The sequence below is a fragment of the Jaculus jaculus genome, chromosome 14 (genome assembly GCF_020740685.1).
Source record: "Jaculus jaculus isolate mJacJac1 chromosome 14, mJacJac1.mat.Y.cur, whole genome shotgun sequence".
Lineage (NCBI taxonomy): Eukaryota > Metazoa > Chordata > Mammalia > Rodentia > Dipodidae > Jaculus > Jaculus jaculus.
This window is the reverse complement of record NC_059115.1, coordinates 18,258,172-18,280,291: the sequence shown is the minus strand read 5'-3', so window position 1 is coordinate 18,280,291 and position 22,120 is coordinate 18,258,172. Positions and strand designations below refer to the sequence as shown.

Below are 22,120 nucleotides of genomic sequence, written 5' to 3'. Positions count from 1 at the left end.
GCAAACATACTCAGATTAGTCTGATCCCCATGGTGACAGTAGAAGGAACAGTCGGCCAGGCGCAAAGGCCTTTGGGTACCAGGCCAGAGCTGCTCCTTTCCTCTGGCTGCCTCCGTGACATTTCCACCTGCAGAAGACACCTTCAGAGTCCCGGATGGTGCCCTCAAAACCTGTCCATCCTCAAGGCTTTCCTCCTGTCAGAGCACCAGCATCCAGAAGCCTGAGTCACGTTTTATTCCTCTTCCACTTCTGATTCATTACCAAATCTCACCCTTAGTAACACAGATGTCATGAAGCTACTCGCTTTGTGGTTCCAAGTCACTTAACTTGTCTGTATCACTGTGGCTGGTGGTCCTGCTTCTGTGGCCTTGCCTACTGCAGTCCTTGCTCCATTAAGCATCTGAAATAATTTTCAAACCTCACACATGCATACTCGATGGCTGAGCTATGCCCCCAGCCCCCAACTCGAGGCAGGAGTTCTACCTCTGAGCCACACCTCCAAGACCTCACTGTGGATTCTGGGCAGGATTTCTACTTTTGAGCCATACTCCCATCCCTCCAGGATGAATGCTAGCTAGACAAGATCTCCGACGCAGTGTTTTAAAGTGTGTCAGATTGTGTTACTACTTTGCCCCAGTTTCATCAGTGGCTCTCTGTTGCCATTGTAGTGAAATCCAATTCCTTATTAAAACGTTTTAAAAGACTACACAGTCTCTGTCCTTTGCTGGCCTTACTGCCTTGTCCCCTACCAAACATCAAAAGGCAAGCTTGGGTTGGAGAGATTGTTTAGCACTTAAGGTGCTTGCCTATAAAGCTTAAGGACCCAGGTTTGATTCCCCAGGACCCATGTAACCCAGATGCACAAGATGGCACATGCATCTTGAGTTTGCAGTGGCTAGAGGTCCTGGCATGCCCATTCTCTTCCTCTATCTGCCTGTTTCTCTCACTCTCTCAAATAAGTAAGTAAATAAAAGCTTGTTCTTATCCTACAGTTTCCATAGGATCATGATACATGTTTTTTGCCCTAATCTGGCATTATATTAATCCAGCCAACACTTAGGACAGCTATCTCAGGTGAACACAATATGTTTTCACTTCTCATCCCCCCCCCCATTTCCCTTGTTACTGTTCAGCCCCTCTACTTTTTCTGAACTTGAAAAGCTCTGTCCATCTCTGAGCCTTTGCACATTCTCTTCCTGAATCTTTAAGTGGCTTTTCACTTCAAGACTGCCTGCCTCTGTTGCTCACCCATCACTTTCTCTGACCCATTATGCAAGAATAACTCATAAAGCTCCCTGAATCCCACTGGCTAGAGACTTTTATGGGCGCTTTGATGTAGACAGGAGTTTTTTTGGCCTTTGTATGTGTGTGTGGTATGCATGTACACGTTTATGGAAGCCAGGGGTCCGTGTTGGAGGCTCTTTCACTGAATTTAGAGCTCACTGATTAGATGAGCTAGCCATAGTGCCCCAGGGATTCTGTTTCTACCTCCTCAGAGCAGATTATAGGTTGTAGACAGCTCCATATGTTGCTGGGATGAACTTCCAAGCCAGACACAGTTTATGGGAGGAAGAGATTTAGATCCAGGGAAGGTTCTATAGTGATGGTCCCCTTTCACAGATCCAAGCAGAGAGAGACACAATTAGCCACCAGCAGGTAACTGCAGCAAGCAGCAGGGACCCAGGCAGAACTCACTGCATTCCGAGTAGAAGGCATAGCCGCTCCCAGTGACAGCCCCTCCCCCACGCAGCAGGAGTCTGCCTTCTGGGTGGCGAGGCAGAAGCTGCACATTCAATTTTAGTAACACCGAGTCTATTGGGGGACATGGATCTAAATTATCACATAGGCCTACACCACAGTACTGGTCATTTTTCCTTGATGCTGGGGATCTGAAATCTGGTCCTTGTGCTTGTGTAGTAGGCACTTTGAGTCAGTTCTTTTTCATGCTTTTGGAGACAGGGTTTCTTGTGCCCAGGCTGGCCTCAAGTTGCCTTTATCTCCCAAGTGTTGGCATGTGTCACCATTACCTGTTTTTTTAATTTTTTTTAAATTATTTATTTATTTATTTATTTGAGAGCGACAGACACAGAGAGAAAGACAGACAGAGGGAGAGAGAGAGAATGGGCGCGCCAGGGCTTCCAGCCTCTGCAAACGAACTCCAGACGCGTGCGCCCCCTTGTGCATCTGGCTAACGTGGGACCTGGGGAACCGAGCCTCGAACCGGGGTCCTTAGGCTTCACAGGCAAGCGCTTCACCGCTAAGCCATCTCTCCAGCCCACTATTACCTGTTTTTATGTTGTGCTGGGCACTAAACCCAGGACCTCCTGCATGCCAGGCAAACACTCTACCAACTGAACTACTTCCTCAACTCTAAGCACAATGAACTTTTAATTCACCCTCTACCTCCTTTCCCATCCCCAAGTATGGCAAATGTAGCTATTTGAAGCCTCTAATCATAGCTTATCTTGCTGGTGACTAGCTCCCTTCCAGTACCCACCATGGCTACCATCAGTGGAGTAAGAAGCCCTCTTATCACTCAGAAAAGTCCAAAGGATTTAGGTAAGAGCTCTGTGGAAGATGCTGTTACCCATCCTTATCAATGAGGAAATTACAAAGGATTTAGGTAGGAGCTCTGTGAAAGATGCTCTTACTTTGTCACTCAGGAAATTACAAGGGCTTTTGGACTTCTGTGTCAGAAACTGAGGGCAGACAGTAGTTATCTATCTATCATCTGTCTATCATCTATCTGTCTGTCTAATACCATAAACAATAAATAAATAAGATATATATCAAGTATGTGTCTATATGTGACAGAATAAACAGATGGAATATGTGTGAGGAAAGATAGTGTATTCATTACTTTTGTTGTTGCTGTGACAGACTATTTGACCGGAGGCAACCTGAGGGAAGGGTTTATGTTGGCTTACAGGTTGAAGTTGTAGTCCATCATAGTGAGGAGGGCGTGGTACCTGGAGCATGACAGCTGGCCACATCCCATCTGCAGTCAGGAAGGAGAGTGAGGCATAATGGTGGTCAGCTCACTTTCTCCTATTTATTCATTTTAAGACTGTAGCCCATTGGATGGTGACACCTACACTCAGAATGGGTCTTTCCTCTTGTTAACTGAGTCTAGAATCTCCCACACAGACATGCCCAGAGAATTGTCTTCTAGGTGGTTCTAGATCCTATCAAAGTGACAACCATCACGGATAGCAATTGGATATTTGGAAATGATCTGTCTGGGAAGGTAACATTTGAGTAAAGTGTAGGTGGTGAGGGTGAAAGCTAGACAAACATTTATGCTGAGGCAGAAACAGCAGGACAAGTGGCTTTGAGGTGGCAGTGCCAGGCACATGGGAGGAATAACTGAAGCAGGAAATGAGCGCAGTGTGAAGTCAGAGAGTCCACGGGGTGGGGGGAGGGAAAAGGTTGTGCAAAGCATTCCCCAGTGCAGAGTCTGCAGTGTCTGGGTTTTCTTTTGTGTGGAGAGTCACAACGAGCCAAGGAAGGTCTTGATCATGATTTGATGTACATGGTGGCCACTGTGTTAATTACTATTCTGTGTGTGTTCATGTTTGCACAAGTGTGTTGGTGCACATGTATGTGTGTGTGCATGTGCAGGCAAGAGGACAACCTTCAATGTTGCGCCCCTCCCGCCAGCAGGAAGAACGACAACAACAGGATTCTTCTCAAGCACACTTTATTGGGAGCTCCAAGCTGAAAGAGAGAAGGACCCCGACCCTATGGAGCGCCAAGCTTATATACTTGTGGTCATGTGGATGTGAAGCGTTGTCTGATTGGCTTGAGTCTTATCAGACGACTTTGCATCACCCAATCGGGATAGGTGAACAGCCATGTTAGGATAACGTCATATGCTCATGTGCAGACGATTAGGATGCAAAAGCAGTAAACAAGCTGACGCAGCAAAGCCTGACGAAGCCAGTGCGGCTCCCAACACTTCAGTATCATTCCTCCGGAACACCATCCACCTGTCCCTGCCTCCCCAGTGCTGGGGTTATAAGTGCATGGTTCTGCTGCAGTAATATATGTAAAAGCTGTGGCCTGGTGACAAGATGGTGACAAGGAAAGTGAGGAGGAGCAACACTGCCCAGTCTAGAAGGTGAAGAATTCTGGGGTCTAAGGTACAGATAACGTCAAGGTACCTGCAGCATTCTCTAGAAGAACCCTCAGTCATAATGGATGTGACCTAGAGCTGTGCTATTGAGAGCCAAAGCATCTGCCACCATGAATCACTTGAAAGGGGCCCAGTGCAGCTGAGGGACTGAGTGCACAGCTGTAGGTGGCTTTAGTCAAAATAGTCCCTTACTTGGGGCTGGAGAGGATGGCTTAGTAGGTAAAGCGCTTGCAGTGTAAACAAGGAACTGAGTTTGGATCTCCAGCACCTGAGTTAAAACTTGGCATGGCAGTGTATGTGAAATCACAGTCCTAGGGAGGCGTCACCTAGCCCTTGCTGACCAGCTAGTCTGGTTGTGTTGGTGAGCTTTTAAGTCCAGCAAGAGACCCTGCCTCAAAGAACAAGGTGGAGAGCAGGTGAAGAAGACATCTAAAATCGACCTCTCGCTTCTGCACATGTGAGTACGCAGGCATACGACGTGCATCCACACACATTCAGATACACACACACACACACACACACACACACACACAATTTGCAAGAAAAACCCAATTAAATAGTCTCCTCCATAGTAACACAGGTCACATAGGCTTGTGTGTTCAGGAGTTTATCTTTTATTTTGTTTCATGGAGTCTTACTGTGGAGCCCAGGCTAGCCCAGAACCCATCTTTTCCTACTTCAGCCTCCAAGTGCTAGGATTTCAGGCATGTACCTCCATGCTAACTTTGTTTTATTAAGTTATTTTATTTTAGAGACAGTGTCTCATTATGTAGCTCAGGCTGGCCTGAAACTCATGATCTCTCTGCCTCAGCCTCATAGGTATTCCTGAACTTAGCCAGAGCAAATTTATGGAGTGAGGGTGAAGTGATTATCATGGGTTTGTGACAATGGGAGTCCGTTATTTATTAGGGAAATGGAAAGGAAAATCAGAAGGAGAAACCACTGCTGCTGGGATGGCTTGTAATTAAAATGTTAGGAAATAACAGATGTGGCAAGGGAGTGGAAAGACTGGAACCCGTGTAACATGGCTGGTGAGGATGTAAAGTGGCATTGCCTGTGGACAAAAGTCTGGCAGTTCCTCAAAATCTAGAGATGTACTGCATGACCCAAGAATTCTTTATTTTTCTTTCTTTTAATTATTTTTGATACTTTCATACATGTATACAATGCATTTTGATCCTGTCCCCCCATTACTGTCTCTTACCCTCTTCTACCACGGAAACCCTTCTGCCCATTTAAACACCATCCTACTTCCTCTCCTTGCATATTCTTTTTTTTCTTTTTTTTATTCACTGAGTTAGTGTCACTTACATGACCACGGGTGGAAGGCTATTTACTGGAGCATGGGCAATCCACCAGTGTCTACATCACAGATGGACATGACCTCCCTTCTTCCAGTAGTCGGCAGCTGCCACTAGCTAATCTGGGAGATGTGGGGACTCATGACCCCTCCCCCATCTATGATGGAGTATTGACAGGCTCAGTCTTGCACAGGAAACCACCTCTCCTTTGAGTCCATGAGTGCAATGGCCATTTCATGTACAGAAAGCAGCATTCTTCAATCCCACTTCCCATTCTCCTGCTCTTACATTCCTTCCACCCTCACTTTCTCAGGTTTGCTGAGCCTTGGGGAGCGTGGTTTAAATGTCATGTTTAGGGCTGAGCTACTGTATTCCTAGGCACATACCCAAGAGAATTAAAAGCCAATGTCCACAAAAACTTGTACATGAATGTTCCTAAGAATCCCAAGCTGGGTAGGGGGAGGAGCTGGGAGATGGAAGGGAGAAGGGATGATTTTTTATTTTTTAAAGTTATTGATTTTTTATAAAAAGGTTGCACACATAGATGCCCTGCCCCACCCCAATTCTGATGGAGGTCTTTGGTGGGGTTATTGGTATTCATGATGGGGACCAAGGGGCTTCATTCTCTGTAGTGATGGGGAAACATGGTGTCTCAGGCTATTCCTAACCACTTTGGCAGGCAAGCCATTTAACAGTTAATCTCTCCAGCCCCTTTCTCCACCTTTTTATGGAGCTCTTCCCTTTGGGTTCCCCTCCCCTATTAAGGGGTGATTTTACCTTCTTAGAGCACAGGAAAGAGCATCGTGGGTAGTTGAATCTGTGAGTGGGGCCTGGGAGATAGTTCAGTGGTAAAAGTGCTTGCTCTGCAAGCCTGATTTGCTGAAGTTGGAGCTCCAGAATTGATGTAGTAGCAAGCACCTGTAATCCTAACCTTTTTACTGCTAGGTGGGGAGTAAAGACAGGAGAACCCTGGAAGGTCATGGGTCAGCTAACCTGACCTGTGCAGTAGTGAACAAGAACAGACTCTGCCTCATACAAAGTGGAAGGCAAGGACCCATGCCTGAAGTGCGCCTCTGACCTCCACATACACGTGTCTGCATTCATAACATACACACAGACACACATCATATACAAAGATAAGTTTAAAAAAAGCATCTGTGGTTTGACTAATTTAAACCCCACCCATGAATTAATACCTGGGTTGTCCTTCCTTCCCTCCTGTCTTCTTTCCCTTCTCTCCTCTACCCCTCCCCCCCAAAAAAAGGGTCTCAACCCAGGCTGGAGTCAAAGTCACTATGTAGCTGAGGATGATCTTGAAGTCCAGATTCTACTTCCATCTCATGAGTGTTGGGATTGAAAGCATGCCCCACTGTGCCTAGAAAATACTTTTATTTTCTGAAGAGGGTCCTAGGTTCCCAGAAAGGAGGGTGTCCTGTCAAGATTCAAACATCCAGCATCGTAGACTGAGCCTACGCTCCTCAGTTCTCAAATAAACAGTGCTAGAGACATGGCTCAGTGCTTTAGGCGCTTGCTTGCAAAGCCTAATGGCCTGGGTTCTATTCCCCAGTATCCACGTAAAGCCAAATGCACAGGATGGTGCATGTGTCTGAAGTACCTTTCCAGTGGCAGGAAGCATGGTGGGCCCATTCTTTCCCTCTCTCTCCTAGTAAATAAATAATACTTAAAAATATATAACAAAAAAAAAATCTTAAAAAGTGGAAGCGCTTGGAAAGAAAATAAATAAAATTCTTTATTATATCCCAATCACAGTACATCGGAGATGAAATCAGAGCAGGGAGAAAGTGGGGCCCTTTACCCCCTGATCCTACAAACCCCACAACCCTGATCAATAAATACCCCTCCCCAGAGACCCAGAAGTCCAAGTCCCAAAGCAGTGCAGACCGAAGAGTCTCGGGTCGACTCCCTCATTTCATAGAGGAGGTAAACTGAGGCCCAGGGAGCGCAAGGCTCTCGGGGGAGCCCCTTCCAGAGATCTCTCGCGAATCCTCGCGGGCATCTCTTCAAGGCCAGCTTCAAACCTGGACCCGGTAGCCCCCGCTCCTCCGCCTGCAGAGCCTCCGCACGCCCACCCAGTACAGGGTGAGCATGAGCGCCCAGTAGGCGGCGTAGGCCGCGGCGCCCAGGGCGAGGTGGTGGGCCTCGGCCGCCCGGGAAGGGCCGCTCCAGTCGGCCGTGGCTTCCTGGGCCACGCTGCGGACCAGGCCCCCGAGCAGCAGCACGGCCCAGAGCGCCAGCGGCAGCACGGGCACGTAGTTGGCGGCCAGCTTCCGGCGCCCCGACGTGCCCCAGCCGCTCCGGTTCATGGTGACGAGCGCCAGGAACTTGGCGGGCAGCAGGCCGCCCATGTAGAGCGGCGCGTAGAGCGAGAGCAGCACCATGCGCGCGCGCCCGCGCAGCCACGCCGCGAAGGCCGCCTTGGCCAGCGCCACGCCCTGCACGCACAGCAGCACCCAGAGCAGCGCCCACGGGCGCCCCGCGTAGAACAGCCGCAGCACCGTGGCCGCCACGAAGAACGGGAAGAGCCCCGACACCACCGCCTCGTAGGTCATCCAGGCGTGGTGCCGGTGCCACCACAGCGCGTTGTACAGCCACTCGCGGAAGTAGGACTTGGACCAGCGCGTCTGCTGGCTCAGCCAGCGCAGGAAGCTCGACGGCGTCTCCGAGTAGCAGCGGGAGCGCGACGTGTACCTGCCCGGGGCCGGCGGGAAAGAGAGACACCCCCCACCCGGCGTCAGCTTGCCGCCCGGGCCCGGCTCCACTTCCCCAGCAGCCGCGCAAAACAAGGGAGCCCGAGGGACCCTGCGCCTGCGATCCCAGGACAGTGCGAGGTGACGCCAGGCTTCAGCTAGCATGACGCTTGTTTGCAGTGTCCAGAGACACTAGTCCATCACAGACACCTCGAAGTTATAATCTGACACACACACACACACACACACACACACACACACATCAATTTCAAAAAGAATATTTAGGAAAGGCAAGCATCACTGTGGCTCAGACTCAGGTAGGATTCTGAAGCCAGAAATGATTGATTTTTTATAAAAAGGTTGCACACATAGATGCCCTGCCCCACCCCAATTCTGATGAAGGTCTTTGGTGGGGTTATTGGTATTCATGATGGGGACCAAGGGGCTTCAGTCTCTGTAGTGATGGGGAAACATGGTGATAATACTCCCTTGCCACTGGGCACACTTCTTAACCTATCTGGCCCTCAATCTTCTCTGGTGCAAAGTAGGGTCGATGCATGGCCACTGCACTCAAGAACTCACAGTAGGTGTGGTTTGCCTGTCAACATTCCTGTCATGAAGCCCCACCACCTCTCTCTGAGGAGCTATTGGCAGTTCACTGTTGCTAGGGGAGGAAGAGGCATTTTCTTCAGTGGTACAGCCACTGGTAAGTAGTGGTATGAAGGAGGAGTTTAGCAAGAGTGAGATGCGTGTAAGAGAGGATAATGATACAACATATACAGGAATGAAATTGTTAAAGAACAGTGAACAAGCACAAACAATAAAATGTAGTATAATCATTAGGAAGTGATAAAACAGGGTCAACAAACATTCAGTTCTCGGGCTGGGGAGATGGCTCAGCAGCTAAGAGAGCTTGCTGGGCAAGTATGAAGGACTGGATTTGGTCCCTAGCATCCACATAAAAAGCTTGGCATGGTCATGCGTGCCTGTAACTCCAGCACTAGGGGTTTGCAGATGGGAGGATTGCTGGGCTCTCTGGTCACCAGTCTAAATCTAAAAGGGGAGGCTCCTTTGGCTTCCACATCATCTGCACAGGGAGGGAGGGAGGGGTGCATATATCTGCACACACATGTGTGTATACTACACAGCATACATATACCAGAAAACCAGAAAAAATTCAGATGTCATATGAATATGGTGAGAATAGAATGACACATGCTTGGGACTGCTCTGCATGACTTGCTCAATAAGTGTTGGCTACTGTTATTTTTACTGTGACTAGGATGATTACTATTGGTATTAATAATACTGTTCCTGACACTATTACTCACACCATCACTAACCTATTACTAATATTATTGTGCTTACTTCACTGGCATATCCTAGAATGACGAAGGCGTAGCTGCTTCCCTAACACGAGGAAGGAGTAACACAAGATAGGAGAAGTTGCTACCAGTGTTGAACTCTGTTAGAAATTCTCAGAGGAACAGTGGGACCCTTTCCTGTGACTGAGGCAGACAGTGTTAATCAGTCTCTCAATGGTTTCCAACCACACCCATGCAGGCTAGATAGAAACTCAGTTATAGAAAGTCATTATGGGATGACCACCAGCAGTTAGTTCGTTAGAAGTCAAATTATTCTCCCCAAGGACATCACTTGACAGTGTCTCTCTACCCCGTGTCACTTGTCACCCTCAATGGCCTGCCTATTTTTTCCTGCTGTCTGTACTTGAAAAGCTGCGAGAGGTCTGTCCACGGCTCTCTCACCTTAGTATGAGTCCTACAAGTCTTTCATGAAGGGGGTCCCTGTTAACTCTTGGTCCCCCTCTTCTGCTCTGTCCTAACAAGGGCTCATTGCTACAGCCACACTTTTGTCTTAAGACAAGCATTTCATTGATTACTTCATTTTCTCCTTTGGAACTTCCCCCTTCCTGACTTTATTTCCATGGCATTATTCTGTGGCTACTTCCTAATGGAAATATTCCTTCCTGGGAAGATAAGGGAGGCTCATAACACTCAGAAAGCTTAAAAAGTTACAAGCCTGATGTGGTAGTCCATGCCTTTAATCCCAGCATTCGGGAGACTGTGAGTTTGAGGCCAGCCTGGGACCACAAAGTGAATTCCAGGTCAGTCTGGGTAGAGGGGGGAGACCCTACCTTAAGAAAAAATAAATCGAAAAACAAAGTTACAAGAGCAGGGCATGGTGGGGCATTCCTTTAATCCCAGCATGTGAGAGTATTGCTAGTTCAAGGCCAGCCTGAGAATACATAGTGAATTCCAAGTCAGCCTGGGCTAGAGTGAAACCCTACCCCAACCTAACCCAAAAGCTACAAGACCTTTTGAGACTCCAGTGTTGAAGATACAGAATCTGAGTAAGCACTGCTGGGGAGAGGAGACACTTCAGTGGAGCTACCTCCAAGTTGTGTAGGGAGGTCCGAGCATTCTGCTTTGGTGAGTTGCAACCCCTGCTAGAGTGGGTTTTTCAGTAATGGAGCTGCCTTCACATCATCCATGCTCCTGTAAGTAACTCCAATAAACCTGCTGGTTCACTAAGCTAGACTTGGTTGGAATTCGGATATCACTGGTGCTCAATCTGGGGTGACAGGCACCTCTCCCCAGGAAAAGTCAGACAAGATTACTATATGCTGTTACCATACTGACTTATATATCATCTATTCATGTTATGGATGAATTTGTATTACTTTTGCCTACCACTGTGTTCCTGTATCTTTAAACCAACAATAACCTAGATTACATTAGCCCACGTGGAAGACTTCTCTGAAGGACATACTGGAGATTAGGCACCCACCTCCCTCACTTGCTTCTTTCTTGCTGCCTCTTTCCCTAGTTATAGCCCACCCCATCCACTTATTTTGCCCATCCTGCTTCGCTTCACTCCTCATCCTGAGGGATCCATGCTGCTAAAGCTGACTCAACTCTTCCCATCTTGTTTCTTCCAGGTAGCATTCTTCATCCCATCCTGTCTTACTCAACAGAGTCCAGTAGGTGGCAGAAAACTCCTCTGCCCTTCATGGTATAGTCCATTCTCCATTTTGGTAGACACTGTCCATTACTTCAATGTAGGTGTCATCATAATCCTTTATGGTATTGCCAATATTCTACTAATATCTCATTTCTTAGGTGGCCATTGGCTGAATACACATGACACCACATTTCATTATGATATCTTCCATTCTGCACTAATATCTAACTCCTTTGAGAACACTGGCTAATTTCACATTACTTTTGTCCCTAATGTCACCTTCCATTCTCTATTTATAAAAGCATCTCATTTTTGGAGCCTATGGGCTCAGTGCAAATGGTATCTTCCAATTATGGTATCATCTTCACCACACCAATGTATCCCTTGATCCACTGTCTTTCAGGTTACTTTGGATTTGGATTTGGAGAATACCCAACACACACACACACACACACATACACACCCCAACACCCACTGGCCTCACACACTCAGCTACCTGGTCCTCTCAGCTTACTTGGTAGCATAGCCCATGCTGAGCATGCGGTTGGTGAGGTGCCGGTCATCCCCGAAAGTGCAGTGGGTGCCCAGGAACTTCTGGTTGTACCAGGCTTCCAGGAACTGCTGCAGGAGATTGTTCCTATACAGGCCTAGGTGGAGGTGGGGAGGACCCAGGCATCAACCTCTGCTGTCGCCAACGCCATCCTCAAACCACCTCCGCTTTCCACCCACCCTAGTCTCAGCCTCACCCCTCACCAGATCCAACCCCAATTCTTTGCTCAACTCAGGCCCTTTGTGACTTACCTGTCACAAGACCATGTACTGTAAACTCACCCATTCTCATCCTCAATGTCATAGTAGAATTCTTAGCCACCTAAACCCATCTCCTGCTTCCAGCCCACCCTAACCTTGTCTGGGACTGTATCCCCTCCTCTTCTTTCTCCCAACCCTTCTCCATCCACAGCCCCTTTTCCATCCTTGTCTTTTTACTAGCCTCACTCCTTCCCAACAAACTTAGCCCCAGAGCTCACACCATCTCCATTGATAACTCCCAATCTTATTCCATCCACAATTTCCTACCCTAGCTTCATCTTTGTCCTCAACTTTAATTCCTCTGTCTCCTTACTTTCCTCTTCTCACTTCCATGGCCCACACCAAGCCCTGACCCTGCTCACCCAGGGGGCCGCTGATGCAGGACACACAATGAAAGTAGCTCTGACAAGCTCTCTCCACGTTGAATGCCACCCAGTAACGCAGGCTGCTTAGGAAGCTGACCCAGGAATCCAGAGGGTTAAGGATCCGCACATCCCCACCGACAGCTCCAACCCGGGGGTCCTCATCCAGCACCCGCACCAGCTCCAGCAGTGCCATGGGATCCAGCCTCGTGTCTGAGTCACAGACCTGTGAGGTAGAAGAGGCCAGGATCAGACCAAAACCCTATCTATACAGGGCTGACACTTGAAGGGAGGGCATTGAGGGGTAGATGGGGAGGACATCTGGAGAACTCTGCAAACAATCTCAACATCGTTTTGTATTGCTTAAACTGCATTTTAAGATGAAATCTTAGATCCGTGTCCTGTATAATATTTTCCTGTTGTGTAGCTGAGACTGTAACTTGCTTCTAACCAATGGAATATGTCAAAAATGATGGGATATAACTCCTATCATTATGCTACTTTATGTGCATGTGGTTAAACAACCTTGCAGTGCAATGAAGACACCAAATCTGTTGGTTATTAGTTAATCATGGGCAGACCTTTCAGTTGGGTCTGACCTATTCATGTAAGGCCTCAGGCCTCTTGGGTCTAGAAGTCAGAGGCTTTCCTTTGCTGGCCTTGAATGAGTAAACTACTATGAGTTTTACTGAATATAAGAAAATTAATTTTGCCAACAAACAGGAGCTGGGAAGCCCGCGAGCTTGGGATAAAACCCAGTATCAGTTTGCATCTCAATGGCAGCCTGGAGTGAGAGTTCCTGAACAGAGGATCCAGACAATTTGTTCTCAGACCACTGACAAATAGAAATCAAGAGATGACAATTTATAATAATAAGTAAGTGATACTTGTTTTGCTTTCAAGCTGTCACATTTAAAGTAACCTTAAACAGCAATAGAAATATGATGTCCAAATCAGTGAATGGCTACACCAAAGAGATGAATTCATGACCAAGTAAATCAATTATTGATTAGACAGGTGGATGGATGAATGAACAAACAAAATCTTAACACTGAAGGAAGAAAGGCAGAAAGGGAAGGAGCGAGGCGTGGCAAATGTAACAGATAAATCAGTGAATAAATGAACTCTGTATAGGTGCATGCCTGAATGAACGAGAGAAGGAAAGAATTTCTACATTGGATGAAGCAAGGAAGGAAGCAATTAACGTTATTTTGTGTGAATGAATAAGTGAATGGGTGAACAGCTAAGTGAATTCATCTCTTTATTAAATAAATGGGTACCTGATTGACTGACTGAGTGAATGAGTCTCTACACTGAATGACTGGTAGATGAGTAGATCAGTGAATCAATCAATGAAATAGAGAGCTTTTGTCTGTGATAGCTGTGTGAAGGAAAAGAGGGAAGACATCAACGACTCCTACATTGTTGTGGTTTGAACCAAAAAGGTTTCCCGTTGGCTCATGTGTTTGAACACTTGGTTCCCAGCTGATGGTACTGTTTTGGAAGGCTGTGGAACATTTAGGAAGTGGGGTCCCTCAGGAGGAAGTGTGTCACTAGAGGTGTGAAGGCACCTTCCACTCACCTGGACCTACTTCCTGTTCTCTACTCTGTGACTATGGGGACAGTGAGACCAGCCATCGCATGCTTCTGCTGTCACATCTTCCTTGATAATAGGCTACACCCTCCAAATAATAAGCTCGTCTTTCCTTAAGTGGCTTTGTTAGTATTTTGTTACGATATGAGACAGGTAACTAATATCAATTGACAGAATGAATGATCTCCATGTTGGGCTGAGATCGATGCATGTGTAAATGAATGAAAGAATTTCCGTACTGCATGAATGAAACAAGGATGGCACGTTTACACTGAATGGACAGATAGATGAATAAATGTCTGTATTAAAAGGATGGCCTGATGAATGCAGTAGAGTTTCTGTCTGAATGGGCTGTGAATGAAGAAAGGAAAGACTGACTCCCCATTGAGTAGATAAATGATTAGATGTATGACTTTGTGAAGGAATATCTCTCCGTTGGATGGATGCATGGGAAAAGGGAGAGACTCATCCAAATCTTGTTTTGTTTGTTTGGGATGAGGGGGAGGGGTCACAGGTAGCCCAGGCTGGCCTCAAACCCATTAAGTAGCCAAGGCTGGCTTTGAACTGCTTCTCCTTCTTTTTATTTATTTATTTATTTATTTGAGAGCGACAGACACAGAGAGAAAGACAGATAGAGGAAGAGAGAGAGAATGCGCGTGCCAGGGCCTCCAGCCTCTGTAAACGAACTCCAGATGCGTACGCCCCCTTGTGCATCTGGCTAACATGGGACCTGGGGAACCGAGCCTCGAACCAGGGTCCTTAGGCTTCACAGGCAAGCGCTTAACCGCTAAGCCATCTCTCCAGCCCTGCTTCTCCTTCTTGCTGCTACCTGGGATGACTGCTGTGTGCCATCATGTCCTGCTCATTGGCTTTTTTGCACGGACCCCGTGGGAGTGTGCTGGGGGGCACTCACCTGCACGTAGTCCACGGAGTCGCCCAGCGCCTTGAAGGCCGTGTACATCACCTCGCGCTTGCCGCCCCAGCGCTGCGCCACGCACACGCACCGGCGCGTCCTCACCAGCGCCTCCACCGCCAGCCTGCCGGGGTCCTCGGCCTCCACCTCCCGGTAGGCTCCGGTCCCCAAGGGATCGCCCGAGGCCGCAGGCTCCCAGGGTTGATGGTAGTTGCCTTCCCACACGTAGGTGGCCGGGTCCTCGTCGGCGAAGACCTCGCGGAACATGTCCACCATGTACAGGTCCTCGGCGCGGTTGCCGTCCACCACCATGAGCACGCGCAGCCGGGCGCGCGGGTAGAGCAGCGCGCGAGCCGACGTCAGGCACTGGCGCAGGTAGGCCGGGTCCTCCTGGTACGCGGAGATGGTCAGCGCCACGCTGCGCGCCGTGGCCGCGTCCGGGGGTCCCCGGGCCGCCGCCCTGCGCGCCGCCGCCGCCACGCGCCGGTGCTCCAGGTAAGCGAACAGGCTCTGCGCCACCAGGTGCGCGGACAGGAATGCCCCGTACAGGCCGAAGGCCAGGAGGCCGTAGCTATCCGACGCCAGGGGCACCCCGGCCGCGTAGGCCCACATCATGAGCCCCAGGATGAGCAGGGCGAAGGCGATGGTCAGCACCCTCCGGGCCAGGCCCGAGCAGCGGCGGGCGGCTGGGGTGGGCTTAGGCACGTCCTGCTGGGGGCCAAGGACAGGGAAACTGGGTGAGTCCTGAGCGCCTCGGAGTTCTGTTCCTTACAGAAAATAATGGTGGCGCTTAACCTTTAGCTTCGTGACTGATTTTTGTCATCTTTCCTTTTTATTTTTATTTTTAAGAAATATTTTATTTATTTATTTTTAAGCTGAGGCAGAGAGAGGGAGGAGAGAGACAGCAAGAGAGAATGGGTATACCAGGACATCTAACCACTGCAAATGAACTCCAGACACATGCACCACTTTGTGCATCTGGCTTTACGTGGGTACTGGGGAATTGAACCCAGGTGGTCAGGCCTTGCAGACAAGCACCTCAGCCACCTAACCATCTCTCCAGGGTCCCCCACCCCAGTTTTGAAGTAGGGTTTCATTCTAGCCCAGGCTGACCTGGAATTCACTGTGTAGTCTTAGGGTGGTCTCGAACTCCACAGTGACCCTCCTACCTCTGCTTCCCCGGTGCTGGGATTAAAGGCGTGTGCCACCTATTCCCTTTTTAAAGATAGGCTCTCAATGTGTAACACAGGCTGGCCTGGATCTCATTATATAACGGAGGCTGGCCTGGTGCTGTCTGTCCTCCTGCCTTAACCTCCTGAGTTCTGGGACTGCAGATGTGAGCCACCACTCCTGCCTATGATTTTATTCCTTCCAATACAAATTATTTTTCCACGTTATTTATATTTGTAGAGAGAGAGAGAGAGAGAATATGAAAGGCGGGAAGAAAAGAAAATGGGCCAAAGGGTCTTTAGGTGCTGCAAGCAAACTCCAGATGCACGTGCCACTTTGTATGCCCGGCTTTACATGGGAATGGAACCCTGGCCAACAGGCTTCAGAAGCAAGCCCCTTCAAAGGGAGTCCCTTAAAACCCTAAGGACTACACAGTGCCCTGTCCCAGGCTGAGCAGCCATAGGTGGGGAAATCTGTGTGACTTCCAGAGGCCTGGCCTGGGTGCTTTTCCCACTGCCCAGTTCCCTGCAAGGCCTAATGCCTGACACTCATTGGAGGCAGGGCAGGATATCTACATCTTCTTATGGATAAAATGGTGGAACAGCACCTTCCACATGCCAGACACGAGGCACCGTTGCTGTAACCTTCCTGTTTCAGGTGACTAAACAGGCTCAGAGAGATGAATTCTCTTGCCCATACTCATTCAGGTAATAAGTAGACGACTTGGGCTTCAAACACAGGCAATATGGCTGTAGTGCCGCCTCTAAGGCTAAGATAGCCTCCTTCCCAGATGGTGGAGGGCAAGCCTGATGGCAAAGGCCTGTCGTTCTGGCTGCTTGGAAAACAGGCAAGAGGACCACGAGTTCAAGGCCAGACTGGACAACTTAGACCTTGTCTCAAAATAACAGTAAAAAGTCCGCCGGGATGTAGTCCAGCAGCAGAGCATTTTCCTAGTATGTATGAGGCCCTGGATTCAATCCCCAGCACTGCAAAATTAATTAAGTAATCAACTGATTAACCAAAATGAAGACTACAGTCACTAGAAAGCTCTTAAATGTGTTTGGCACAAGTTTGGCCCACAAAACATTTCTTTTCAATCATACATTTTACAAAAAAAATATAACCTAAGATGAAGTATTTGTTATGAAAATGTAGCACCCTGTGGGGTGTGTCATGAATACAGACAAAATTTTGAAGCCTGAGTCCAATGGAAAAGAAGTAAAATATCTCATCAATATTTGCTTGTTGACTGCTTATTGAGAAGACCAGGTCTTTAGAGGTCAGCATATGAAGGCTTGCACAGGAATAGTGATGGACTTTTTTTTTTTATCCTTTTTGTTGATACCGGATCTCACTCTAGTCCAGGCTGGCTTTCAATAGTGATCCTCCTATCTAAACCTCCTCCATGCTGGGATTAAAGGTTTGCGTCACCACAACCAGCTAGAGAACAGCATTTTAAATTTGCAAATGGTTGAAAAGAAGCCAAAAAGGAAAAAAAATTTTTTTTTGGTGCATGAAAGTTACATGAAGTTCAAATACCAGTATCCTTAAATTAACGGTTATTGGCTTGCAAATTTACTCCTCTACACATTGTCTGTGGCTGATTCTATGTCACTATATAAAGGTTGAGTTGCTTCAACAGAGACCATAAGGTCCCCCAAGTCTTTGAATATTTACTATGTGGCATTATACAGAAAGTTTTATAGATGCCTCACACATTAGGTTAAAGAAAATATGTGATTGAAACTAGTTTCAGGGCCTGGGGAGATGGCTATCACTTAAAGGTGCTTGCTTGCAGAGCCTGTAGACTCAAGTTAAATTCCCCAATGCCCACATAAATCCAGATGGGTAAAGTGGCACATGAGTACTTGGAGTTTGTTTGCAGTGGCAAGAGGCCCTGGTGTGTCCATACTATCTGCCTCCATGTCTGTCTGTCTCTTTCAGATAAATAAATAAGTAAATGTAAAACAAAACAAATTTCACCTATTTCTTTTTTTGTCTTTTTTTTTTTTTTTTTTTTTTTAGAAAGGTTCTCATGTTTTTTAGGCTGGCCTCAAACTCACTATACAGCAAAGGATCACCTTGAATTTCTGATCCTCCTGCCTTTACCTTCTGAGTGCTGGCATTGCAGGCATGCGCCGCTATGCCCAGTTTATGCAATGCTGCGTATTGAACCCACGGCTTTGTGCATGCCTGACAAATAAGCAACATCCCCAGCCTCCTTGCATTTTTTCAAGAAGATTTTAAATCATCCATCATTGCTCACTTTATGCTTTTGAATGACGGAGGTGATAGAAGGCTTTTATAGAACTTTTTTTTTTCTTTTTTTTTTTAAGGAACAGGGTCTTCTTATGTTACCCAGACTGGCCTCACATGTGTCAGCTCAATCATTCTCTTGCCTCAGCCTCCCAAGCACACGGGACTACAAGTACATGGTGCCTGGCTTGAGGTAGATTTTTTAGTAGGATCAGAGACAGGTGGGGATATAGAAGGTTGTGTTAGCAATACAGACGCCTCCATTGACACATGTAATCACATGATGAGCCACACAAAATGAAGGCAGTCATGTTCCACAAGATGTCTCAGGCTGAGCACAAGGATCCTGTGACACTACAATGACAGTCACACAGGAGAACCTTGGACACATGTCCTTCACCAGCGGGAAGGGACAACATCCAGAAGAGATGTCCACGTGGCAAGGAGCACTCAGAGACCCACTGGAGTTTGTGGTGAAAGGACAAAGAACATTTCAGGAGAAATAGTAAACAGTTAAAATGGGACTGAGCCATATGAAATTGCTGTTTCTACAGATGAAGAACAGCCCATTATCAGTGATTTCACTGGGTTCAACTGAAAAATATTGTACTAATAAAACTGAAGCCCAAACACATGTGTGATACGCAGGCAAACGCACAGCTCGCTCTTTCTTAGCCTCTCGAGCTTGTTTGCTATCTTGTTCTCTTTACCAGCATGCATAGATTTATAGCAAACCAGACATGTATAGGTATGTGGACATATTGCACGTTACACATACACATAGGTATACACTTGTACACGGCAATGAACAGAGCTGAAAACCCACACACTCAACTTCACATGCTCACTGAAGTGTACGCATATGGTCACTATCACACGCAGATACAAAAAAAAATCACATCACACACACATGGGTGTGATCACATTCACATGGTTCTCCAGCACACATTTGGTAGTAATTTTCCCACACAGCGGTGGGCACATGCGCACACACACTCATATACACACCTGTGCCATGTCTGCGGATCTGGCTTGACCCTCTCTTCCCCGGCTCCGTTCTTCTTCTTCTGCATAGCTAGCTGGAGGGGGGCATTTGAAGACCAGCACAAGCGGGGGTGGAGGAGGGGGGCTGACGTCATGCTAAGCCAGCCCAGGGGCTCTGAGGTCAGGCAGTCAGACAACTCCACCCGCTTCCCGCCAATGCCCCCCTCCATCCCTCCACAGACCAACCAGCCTGCCTTCCAAGACCCTCACCCTGGCCCTCCTAACCCCCTTCTCTCTCAGCCCCTCCACTCTGTTTTCTCTTTCTCCCCTTCTTTGCATTCCTTGCCTCCATCTCCGTATTTCTTTCATCTTTCTCCCCAGTTCTGTTTTTCTCCCGTTTCCTCCCATCTGTTTCTCCTTTTCTGTATTTCTCACCTCTTTCTTTCTGTCTCCATTTCTCGTATTCCTCTACCCCATGTTTCCTTCCCTGCTCACCCGAGCTCTCCCCCCCTCCCCCTCCCTCCTTCCTCATTCATACAGCAGGATCTTCCCACAGCCCACCCTTCCTGGCCGCAGACTTTCTCCAGTTGGGTCCCTAAGGGACATGTCTCACCAACTAGAAGATGAATAAAACAGGGACACGTGCGTGCCTGTGGGTGTGACTGTGTTGCTGGCTTGTAAGGCACGGCTGCCTGGAACTAGAACCGGCAGCGAATGTCTATCTTCTCAGTGCCTGGATGACGTGGGTCTGTGTGTATGCTTGCGTGTTCCTGTCTGCGTGTGTCTGCACATGTGTGTGCCAGGGTCTGGGGTGGAGGGCTGGGATACCAGAATCTGTCTCCTGGGTACCTGGGGTGAACTCAGAGCTGTTTGTCACCGCTTCCAGGGAATGGCCTGGGCTCAGTGTTCAGAGGAAGGGAAGGGGAGACAAGGGACATGTGCATATGGGACCCCAGCCCCTAAGGGCCACAAAAGCATTAATCAGTGTCACTGTTTTATACATTTTGGTGAATATTTAAAAAGCACAACTCTATGACCACCTTTCTCAATGGTCAGTGTTCCTCTTACTGATTTGATAGCATCTCAACTTCCCAGTGGCTGGCTGTCTCTCTGCTTCTCCCCATGTTTCAGAGTCTGATTCTCAATCTCTGTCTCTTTCTTCTATGTCTATGTTTCTCTCTTTTTTAGTTTTCAGCATAGTGTCTCTCTCTAGCCAAGGCTGACCTGGAATTCACTTGGTAGTCTCAGGTTGGCTTTGAACTCACAGAGCTCCTCCTACCTCTGCCTCCCAAGTGCTTGGATTAATAGGCGTGCGCCACCATGCCCAGCTTGTTTTTTTTTTTTTTTTCAAAGTAGGGTCTCACTCTAGCCCAGGCTGACCTATGTAGTCCCAGGGTGGCCTCCACTCACAGTGATCCTTCTACATCTCCCTCCAGAGTGCTGGGATTAAAGGTGTGCATCACCATGCTTCTACTCCTGTTTTCCCTCCTCCTTGTTTTGATCTGCTTCTCAATTCCTGATCCTTGGTCTCTTTGACTTTCTTATTCTGTGACGTTGACTTTCAGTCTTTCCTTCATCTTTTGTGTGTTGGTCTGTCTCTCTATCTCTATTAATGTGCCTATATCTCTGTCATCATCCATTATCTACCCATCGATGTATCTATCAATCATCTATGTGTGTGTCACATCTGTCATCTATCTACCTACCTATCCTCCTCGTCATCTACCATCTGTCGTCTGTCAAACATCAGTCTTTCCATGTACCTGTCATTTGCCTGTTTGCCTCCTCTTTCAGTCTTTCTGTATTCCCATGTCTTTTTCTGAGTCTCTGTCTTTCTCTGTTCCTCCCTTTCTCCTGCCTCCCTGTCTCCCCACTGCGACATGTCTTCCAGGTGGTCCAGGACTGTATCGTTACAGAGCTAAGTTCTCACACCTTGGGGTTTCCCTGCCAGGCAGGGTGTGGGGGACAGCTCAATTCTGGGCCTTTCCCTAAACCTGGACACTGGGGAGAAGGTCTTGGCAGTGAGAGTTTGGACACTGCTCCCTTGCCAGGGTGGGTCAGACTGTGTCTGTGCGGTTGCCTGGAGCCTGGGATCCTAGTGTCTGGCTGTGTCAGGATGATAGATCTTCGGATGGAGGCAAGCCCACAGCGGAGGGAAGGGGGGAGTCCTTGTGGGTGGGAGGAGACAGCCTAGGCTCCACCCAGGACCTGGGCACTTGACTGCCCAGCCCCAACTCCACCCAGAGAGTGGAGCTGCTGTATAAAAACAGATGTTTCTAAAACCAGAGTGTGCATGAGAGAGACAGACCAGGACTTTAAACCCCAGGGATTTCCTCTACCAGGACACAAAGGGCCAGGCTCCAGCCCTCCTCCTTCAAAGACAGGGATCAGACCCTAGCCCTCTTCTCCCAGACACAGGGGCCCAGACTGCAATCCTCTTCCCTCAGATTCCAGTCCTTTTCCCTCAGGCTTAGGGTCTCAGACCCCCAGCCCTCCTCCCTCAGACCCAGGAGTCCAGACCTCCATCCTCCTCCCCCAGACCCAGGTGTCTGGGCCCCAGCCCTCCTCCCCCAGGCTTAGTAGTGTAGACTCTAGCCATGGTCCCTTAGACACCGAGGTCCAGGCCCAGTTCTCCTCCCTTCGGCCCAGGTGTCCATACATCTATCCACCTCCTTCAGATCCAGGTGTTAGTGCTCAACCCTGTTCCCCTCAGACTCAGGAGTCCAAAACCCAGCCCTCTTTCCTCAGACCCAGTAGTTCAGATTCCAACCCTCCTTCCTCAGACTCAGGTCCCAGACCCAGGATCCCCCTCGCTTAGACCCAGGTGTACATTCTCCAACCACCACTGGAAACCATGAAGACAAGTTGATGAGGACAGCTGAAGCTGGGTACTGCCTCAGGAGGC

The 22,120-nt window shown here is 48.3% G+C and overlaps 1 protein-coding gene across 2 annotated transcripts; it reads right to left on the bottom strand.

Annotated features, from left to right (window-relative positions):
- Positions 1-7,166: 7,166 nt before the first annotated feature.
- Has1 (hyaluronan synthase 1) lies at positions 7,167-19,843 on the bottom strand. 2 transcript variants are annotated; one of them, XM_045134184.1, is made up of 6 exons: positions 19,829-19,843; positions 19,240-19,310; positions 14,806-15,513; positions 12,299-12,524; positions 11,641-11,773; positions 7,167-8,145 (listed from the first exon to the last, which is right to left on the bottom strand). In XM_045134184.1, exons 2-6 carry the CDS (start codon positions 19,246-19,248, stop codon positions 7,470-7,472), a joined length of 1,752 nt encoding a protein of 583 aa, XP_044990119.1. In that variant the 5' UTR covers positions 19,249-19,310; positions 19,829-19,843; the 3' UTR covers positions 7,167-7,469. The 2 variants fall into 2 exon arrangements, with proteins under 2 accessions (XP_044990119.1, XP_012807418.2); XM_012951964.2 differs by lacking the exon at positions 19,829-19,843 and having other exon boundaries at positions 14,806-15,516; positions 19,240-19,429.
- Positions 19,844-22,120: the final 2,277 nt, after the last annotated feature.

Excerpts from the sequence above, each read along its gene's own strand:
- Has1 (XM_012951964.2), bottom strand. Across the intron at positions 11,774-12,298 it reads CTGCATCAGCGGCCCCCTGG|GCCTGTATAGGAACAATCTC; the intron begins GTGAGCAGGGTC and ends ACCTCCACCTAG. Across the intron at positions 8,146-11,640 it reads AGCATGGGCTATGCTACCAA|GTACACGTCGCGCTCCCGCT; the intron begins GTAAGCTGAGAG and ends GGCCCCGGGCAG.